The sequence below is a fragment of the Pteropus vampyrus genome, unplaced genomic scaffold (assembly GCF_000151845.1).
Source record: "Pteropus vampyrus isolate Shadow unplaced genomic scaffold, Pvam_2.0 Scaffold11, whole genome shotgun sequence".
In the NCBI taxonomy this organism is placed as follows: domain Eukaryota; kingdom Metazoa; phylum Chordata; class Mammalia; order Chiroptera; family Pteropodidae; genus Pteropus; species Pteropus vampyrus.
The window spans coordinates 12,977,412-12,986,025 of NW_011888792.1; the positions used below are offsets into that span (position 1 = coordinate 12,977,412).

Genomic DNA, 8,614 nt, shown 5'->3' on the forward strand with positions numbered 1-8,614 from the left:
AATTCATTTCTCACATCCCAAAGAAACTGATTACCACTTAGAATTTTTCTTTTAAATAAACCTACTTGGGGGCGGCGAGAGGACAGCATGTACTCAGCAAGTACTCATTTCTTCATTTTCACCTGAATTTTCTAATATTTCTAGAACACAAAATCTTAAGTTCTTTTCTATTTAGATTTGAAGAACCAAAAGCTTTCTTATCCTCCCCCATTTCAGCAATAAAATAAAATAAATCAAGAAAGTCATTTAACATGAAATAACACTCATCAGATGACAACTGTGAAAGCTATTCACTATTCGTGAAGCTTTATAAACTGAGTCATTTTAAAAATGAATCTTCATGTCTCAACATGCAAAGGAGGACAAAGGAAAATGAAATATATTTGTCCTCAGTGGAAGAGAACTCAGTGATTAACTGCTATCAAGTAGAAAATTCTACAGATACTGAAGTACTCTGGGGGAGGGATAGGTCAGTCGTAAGAAACCTTACAGATTTTCAGTTCTTAATACACAGAAAGTCTGGTTTAAAGGAGCAATGAAGAGAGGGGGAGAAAAAGAAATCATTTAGCACAGCTTCCTACTGTCCTATATTAACTATTAAACTTCCATCCCAGAATATTGCTTTACCTTAGAATGCACCTAAGCCCGAACTGCTCATTCTATGAATTCTTACAACTGAGCAAGGAAAGCACTCCTTGGTGTACCATGTGTAAATATCCACCTACGCACTCCCCTTTGCCAGGATATAGACCTGTCTTTCTTTCAATTCCGCAAAATATCTATCTCCAAACCCTCTTTAAGAATGATTTTTTTTTTCCACATAAATCAACACTCTGCCTAATCAATCAGCATAATCCCTTCACTATCTCTATTAGAGCACTTTGTCAAGGGCAAAACTGCAGACTATTTGTTGATCCTATTTTATAATTTTGTAGGCTTTTTGGAATAAGGACCATGTTTACTCAATAAATCCACATTATAGGCATAAATATGCTTATTGAGAAAGCATTCAATTAGTTCTCAGAAATAAATCTCAAAGTATCCTTTTGTGCCATTTGGCATGTGAACAAGTCAAGAATGAAGGAATGGTACAAACCACTAATAGCTGAACACGCATGGACAGAAAAGAGTTAACACTAGCTCTTAATTTCTCAATAGCAATTTTAACAGTAGAAAAAGGGATGGAGGAATGGGAACCAGTGGTCACAGAGTAAAGAACACCAGCCCAATTATAGTGGGAACACCTTGGAACTCATGTTAAAATTTGAAGAAAGTGGGTGATTTAGGAACTACACTTCTATCAGTGAAACACACACACACACACACACACACACACACACACACACACACACACAAATTCACAAGCATACTCCTTATACTGAAAGACTCAGCATGTCTCAATGCACCATTCACAATGTTAACTGGTCCTTTCTTCATAAACTCTCCTGCCAGGACACACTACTACAATTCTTCTACTTCCCTAAAAGCTTACATTTCCTTTGCATGCTTCCTCCTCCTCTCCCTTAAACGTAGTCAGTCAAGGTCCTGGATGGCTTCTTTTAATATCTGCTAACCTCTTCTTCCTACTCTTTTCCCATCATTGTAATTTAAGTTCCAAATCAATCAGTTTGATTAAAAAAGATAGTCCTAATAAACTTTATTCTAATCACATAGTTGCTCAATCTGTCCAGACAGATCTCCTTCCTGAGATGTTATTTCCTTGCCTTTTGCATTGCTTTGCATCAGGTCCCCCACCTTCCTCTCTGACTTCTCTTCTTCTTTGTCCTCTATTTTCCTCTTCTCCTTCTTCCTCCCTTTCCCTTCAAGTCAACCAGCACTGCCCAGGTATAGATTTCACCTTTTTGCCCTTTAGTCATACTCTGAAGTCATCCATCCTACTTCACTTTCATCTCTTGTTGTGTACTGGTTTCATATTATTTCAAATCCATTTTTGCATGACAAAAAATGAAGTTGTTTTTAAGAGTAAAGTTGTGATATAAGAGTGAAGTAAGATGTATCAGGATATGATCATCTCATCTATTGTTTGCGGGGAGTAGGGGTTGTCAATAAAAAACAAGAAGCAACTATAGCAAGGGAACATTTAGACTATAAATACTGAGATTTTGTGAGGACTAATTAAAAGTGTTCAGTCTGGGCACCATGACCCACTGCTGATCTAAACAGCTCTCCAAAAACTGTTGGGGCATTAGCTCCTGCCAGAGTAAAGGCTACTCTTTCACCAGCAGTGGTGAAAGCTATGCAGTGGTCCCTCAAAGGAGAACATCCTGCTGACCAACACCAGTGACACATACTCTAGCAACAAGTGACTTTTGGTTTTTTGTGCTGGCAGCTGGAAGTCACCTCTCAGTTGGTTAAGCCATCTATCCCTCCCTGAGAAGAGAACCAATTTCACAGAAAAGTCACACGTCAAATAATTTGGACTTTATTTTTTTCATCTCTCCTTGCCTTAAACAATAGTGTGATTAATTTATTATTGGTTTGGAGTATGTCATTTCTTTATTGGCTTGTTAAGAGACATTATGCTGTATGCTACTGGCTTGTGAAATTGCCACAGTGAAACTGTTAAATAAATTTCTGACATAGATAAATTCAGTCTCTGAGCATAATTTGCCACCCCAAACAAAACACCTACATACAGCTAACTTCTAAACCAAACATCTAGCCTTAGGATTAATCTCTCATGTGCAAACCACTGATGGGCAATTCTCTTTGAATGTCCATCAGCATCTCTCAACAACTTACCTTTCATACAAACCATTACAACATATTAGACCAACTTTTCAGGAGACCTAAAAGTTAAAATTGATTTCTCCCTCCCTTTACCTCTAAAAATCTTCTACTTTTTTTATTCATCTGTTACTTTCAATTGCTATCATATTCCCAGTTCATTCATTCCCAGTATCATCTGGTCTATCAAATTCAGCCCATCTTCTACAGTCTCTCCTATACACCATATTACTTTAAGACTTTTCGCTTCAAAAATTGACTCAGTATAACACTTCTAATATTTTCATTTCTCATGTTCATGAAAAGTGCTCTTGCGAGTCCACCTCTGACTCAGATAAAATAAGAAAAAAGGGATCCACTTACTTTTCATCAAAAAAAAAAAACAAGACTGAAGGTAATAGTTCTGAATTTTAAATCAGACACCAGGCAGAATAATAGCACAAGTAAGACTTAAAAAGGAAAGTGAAAGTGGGAAGAGCTGAGACAGATGCAATGATACTTTCTAACAGTACTTTTCCCTCAGTTACCTCTAGCAGTAGTTTTCAACCATTTTCCTATTATGAAACATGTAATGGCCACTCACATACAAAGCATTCCCAAAGGTATATTCATTTATGAAAAAAAGTGGAAAACATAAATGGATTAGTAAAGCTCTACAGTAATTTGCAATCACTACCACATTGGTCCTGGTACTGTTATTTCAGTGACTCACTTCTGTGAACTTTGTTCACATCAGGTGAATATAGGCATGAATAGGAGTGATATTCAAATTACCTAAAAAACAGCCTACTTAGCACAGACACTGAAAAAAAAAAAAAGAGGCTGTTGTGAAAACCAAAGTGGTTCCTCCTATAAACTGACTGACCACCAGCCTTGGGCACAAAATGGCCACAGATACACATATTTTGGCAACTCCCAGCAAGCTAGCCATCATCACCTCTCTATTCCCCCAAAAGAAGTACACAAAGAAGCAAGAGCATGAAGCATACACTAAGACACTCTCTGACTTGAATCCACTCTATTTCATTAAAAAAGCAGATCATTCACAAACTTCATTTCCGTATATCACAGTATTTACAATAATGGACTTGTGACACTGACACAACATCAGTGCTGAGAATGCTAACTTTTCACAAAATCCTTTCCATCACTTTCATAACCTTATGTAATATACTCCAATCTATTTAACCAAAATATATCTGTTACTCCTTCCACTATAGCAAATAAAACTATTTAACTATCCCCCAAAACTGCCCCTAGCTCCATACCTCTGCTCATGCCATCTGGAGTACCTTTCACCTCCACCTATTTATCTAATTTCTATGGAAAATCCAAGATAATCTTCAGTCTCTACCCTCAACAACTCATAATTACTCTGAACCTTATTTTATTAGGTTCTTATGTGCACAAAGACTATATATTGTACTTCCTTTTATGTCCAGAAATAGTGAAACAATACTTTACACGTAGTAGACGCTAAAACAATTTTTGATTGATAGCAACATCACTCTACACACTCATACACCTCTAGCACATGCAATATAATAAAGAAGAAATTACCTGATTCAATTAAATGCAAACAAAGCACTTCTAATGGATATTGTACAGTGGGATAGCTGTTTATCATTCCTTCACAGGCCTTCTTCAACCTAGCAGTCTCATGAGGAAACTTGAAAATATGAAAGTAAAATAAACTAAGTAGCAGTAAAATATATTTCTGGACACTTTCCTATTTAGAACAGAAAAGTCACATTAGAGATATTAAAACTCAACTTACTTTGCATAAACACTGAATGAAATGTCTATAAAGTACTTGGTGATCTTCACTAGGAATCTCATCAGATAAGCTCAGTGCATTCTCAAAAGCAGTTAAAAGCTAAAACAAATAAACAACAAAATCTGTAGCGGATCAGCAACACTAAAATCCAAGGCAAGCACTTTAAAGGATACCATTCGTTTGGTTACTTAAATTCTACATTTTTTAAATGAATTTCCATGACTTTATAATGAAAATTCATAATATAATTCACTGTTTTGAATTCTTTACAAAGTATGGTCTATAGAGATAAAATTTTACTGCTCTGATAAAGTTAATGATTTTGTGAAAAAAAAAAAAAAAAAGCCTAACAAATAGTTAAGCACAAGGAGTTTAAAAAAAAAAGTAATGAAATTAATCCACATAGAAAATAAGTGATACATTTTTTTGGAACACAGATAAATAAAGCAGTTATCATTAACATTCAAGGGGAAAATATGCCCCACAATAAAAACCTTCTATCCTATTTTAAACAGAAGTCAATTCTTAAGATGTTAAGTTCTCTTTCATAAAGTGTGTAGTACTGATAATTCAAAAAACCATTTTATGTTGGTATGTGTTTAATATTCTGGTAACCTATACTATCTCAAGGAAAATAATGAAGTCATAATATAAAGATATAATTTAAGAGAAGTTGGTAAATCACTTAATTTTGTCACTGCTCAATTTTTCCACAACGGAATCTATACACAGATAAACCAACACACAAACAAATGCAAATCTTATTCTCGCATTTTTATCTCCAGCATCAGCCTGACATATAGTAGGTTCTTGATAAATATTTTTGAATAAAGGAACAAATATTTTTGAATAAAGGAACATATATACAAAGAAATGAGCTTCCCATCACATATAGAGCCTATCATTGCTTACATTTAAAAATATCATTCACTTCAACAAATGTACATTGAGTGGCTATTTACTATCATAAGAAACTAAGTTTATTTTTAAACTTACAAATATAAAAAATAGAATAATGGAGATAGTTTCCAATTATGGTTCAAAACTAATGGTTTTTTCACATTCTTTTAAAATTTCTTTTCAGTTACATCAAAATCTGCACACTAAGAAGGACAATTTCAAGGAATAAACAGCACTCCAAATACTAAATACTCTAAATAAAATAGTACTCTTAGTTCATAAATATAAATTGTTAACCCTCAAAGTAATTTAGTATATTAGTTTATAAATATGAACATACCCTTAAGGTACAACTTTTTAAAAATTATAGCAGTTTTGTAAAAGCCAATTTCATAGTTTCTTTTTTACAGTGATACTATGACTGATTTATTGTGGACTCTTATGAATATTAAGGGAATAAAATTCTGATAGCCCAAATGCCAATTTGACTGTCCAGATTTAGTATGAAACTGCAGGCCAATAAGTCTGACTGTATCAGGAAGAACCTTTGATTTAAAATGAAACATTTATAAAATATCTCATCTGACATACAGTACTTTGCTATATTATATCACTGTTTCCATTTTCTAAATTCAATTAAATGTTCAATTTTCATGACGCAAATGGTGAGGAATAAACGGGTCGATACCAATTGCTGGATCTCATTATTTGGATCCTCAGTACTCTCAGCCAGCAACTGAGTTAATTTCTTCCATAGCTGATGAAGCTCTTGGTTGTCTGCACCTTCTTCTTGCCGTGTCTTTATCAATTTGTGCCAAGTTCGGGCCACCTATCAAGAAGATTTAAAATGGTTATTTTATCTTAAATACTAAAAATGTCAACAAAAAATAGAATCTGCAAAAAAATATTTTTTTATTTGCTAATACATAAAAATAGCAAAAGCACAGAACTCTATCTATTATGAACTCCATAAAAATAAGTTGACTGGGCAAGTCTATATAGTCCTTATATCAGAAGTATGACTGAGACACAAGAGTAGACACAGGAATAAGGAAATAATGACTGCATGCACCAATCCTTATAATTTATAGCATCAACTATGGAGACATCACAAATGGGTCACTAAATTTTACAGGTAATGCTTTTACTTATTTTATTTATTTATTCCTGCCCAGTTTCCAAAAAGGTTTAGAAGCTATGATACCTGAAATCTGAATTCTAAGTTTTCAAAGCACTGTAGTTTGTATTATCTCTCTAAATTTTTTAATATCATAATAATTTAAAAATTTTTTCCTTAAGCTATGAAAGCTTTCTTTTAATAATAGTTTTATTAAAAGAAGTCAACTACACCAGCAAATCATTAACCAACCTCAAGGTGTTTCTTGTCTTGATAATACAGATCCACAAGTTTCTTACAGACATCACACCACTTCTTTTTGTCAACACTTAGAATAAAAAAAAAATAATAAGGATTTGAATCCTAAAAATAAAAATAACCGAGGACTTAAAACACTAAAATTAAAATACCATAATACTGCCAGATACTATTTTAAATTAGAACACACTACATATTTCATATTAAAATTTTATAAAATGAGCTTCGCATAAAAAAGAAAAGGTTTAAGAAATATTATCTTCCATTATATTGACTGAAAATAATATCAAAGTTCTCAAATTAGTCAGTCCTCTTACTACCAGTATTCTGATTCTGCTCTTATCACAATCAAGAGATTCTGTAATGACAGCCTGAAAGAAAAATACATCCTAATTCCCAGTAAATGCCTGGAGCACTTCTACATAATTTTTAATCAGTTTCTTCTGATTCACACTTTTAAAGCAGCTGGCCTTTCTCCACATATTGATTACCTTTCATAAAGATCCAGGAGCTTTTGGTAAACACCAGGTAAGTCATCCTTAGCATTTATGTGATTAGATTTCTCATACAAGCTTGCTAACCCCTAAAAAAGGAAGAAGTAGAGATTATTATTCCAAAAAATCTAGCGTTCTTGCATTTATTTTGCTAAAGTGACAATCTATAAAGATTATTCATGATAATTATAATTTGTACATGAAATATGCCTGGGATTTGCCTCCAAATAATTTGGGGTGGAAGACAGCAGGTGAAAGTACAGATGAAAAACACCGACTGCAAGAATTTTTATAGAGGGCATAGAGGGGCTCATTATACCATCCTCTTTATTTTTGAAAATATATTTGAAGTGTTTCAAAATAAAAATATATTTTAACATTATTATATGATCTTAACCCCTTAACGATCTTAACCCCTTAACGATCTTAACCCCTAAGACATTACCATGACACTACGTTTAAATAGTGAAACAAACAAAATACTAGTAGTCTGCAGAAATTGTCATTTTTGCTTCAAATATTGATCAGATATCCTAAATCAACCAGTACATATTAAAAGTAAGCACCTAAGTGTGTTATCAGATACCCTCTTCATGTTCTTGTTCATGTAAACCTGAGACAAACAGATTCACGTTCTCCAGAGCCTACTGCCTCCTATTAATCACAGCTTCTAAGATGTGATTGAGACAGGAAGCAAAGTTATTTGCAAAAGTTGAAGAAGCCAACTAAGAAATTTGATGACCATTAAATAAGAAAGAAAAATTAACTTGTAGTCAAAGGTAGAGAATTACAATTTTTTTTAACATTATTTTATTTTTAGAAAACACTATATATATTTTTTTCTCTCAGGTATAAAGAATGTTCTTGATAAGTCTTTCATATGCACAAATAATTAAGTTGGATCTTTACATGACCATGTTTCAACTCCAGTCCTCACATTTGGAAATAATCCATTGGATACGATGTTTAATAGTGGTAAACGGCATCCTTGGCGCCACTTTCAAGTTTAGAAGACCAATAAATTAAAATTTTGTCCTTATGTGGGGTAAATAGAGATTTAAATGCTTATTTTAAAGCTGTTACCTGTAATTTTAAAAATGGAAAAATGTTATTTCTTGTAATATAGGGGAAAGAATTTCTCCATACCTGCCAAGCTAGTAATTGGTCTGGCTCTAGTTCAGCGGCTTTCTTATAGGCACCCTGGGCCTGATCAGGTTGTTCAAGCTCAGCTGCGGCAACACCAATAAAAACCCAGGCATTATAGTTATTTTTCTCTTGTTTTAACACTGTCTGATTTAAAAAACAAAACAAAACAAAACA

At 33.5% G+C, this 8,614-nt stretch overlaps 1 protein-coding gene across 11 annotated transcripts in view; it reads right to left on the reverse strand.

The window, feature by feature from the left end:
• The window catches only part of TTC37 (tetratricopeptide repeat domain 37), a 76,084-nt gene that overhangs the window by 56,044 nt on the left and 11,426 nt on the right, over nt 1-8,614 (reverse strand). For all 11 annotated transcript variants that reach the window (XM_011378208.2, XM_011378177.2, XM_023523364.1 and 8 more), the window contains 6 exons: nt 8,441-8,584; nt 7,292-7,383; nt 6,795-6,870; nt 6,114-6,254; nt 4,526-4,624; nt 4,309-4,417 (listed from right to left, as the gene is read on the reverse strand). In XM_011378208.2, coding sequence (XP_011376510.1) covers nt 4,309-4,417; nt 4,526-4,624; nt 6,114-6,254; nt 6,795-6,870; nt 7,292-7,383; nt 8,441-8,584 — 661 coding nt within the window. The remainder of the gene's footprint in view (nt 1-4,308; nt 4,418-4,525; nt 4,625-6,113; nt 6,255-6,794; nt 6,871-7,291; nt 7,384-8,440; nt 8,585-8,614) is intronic.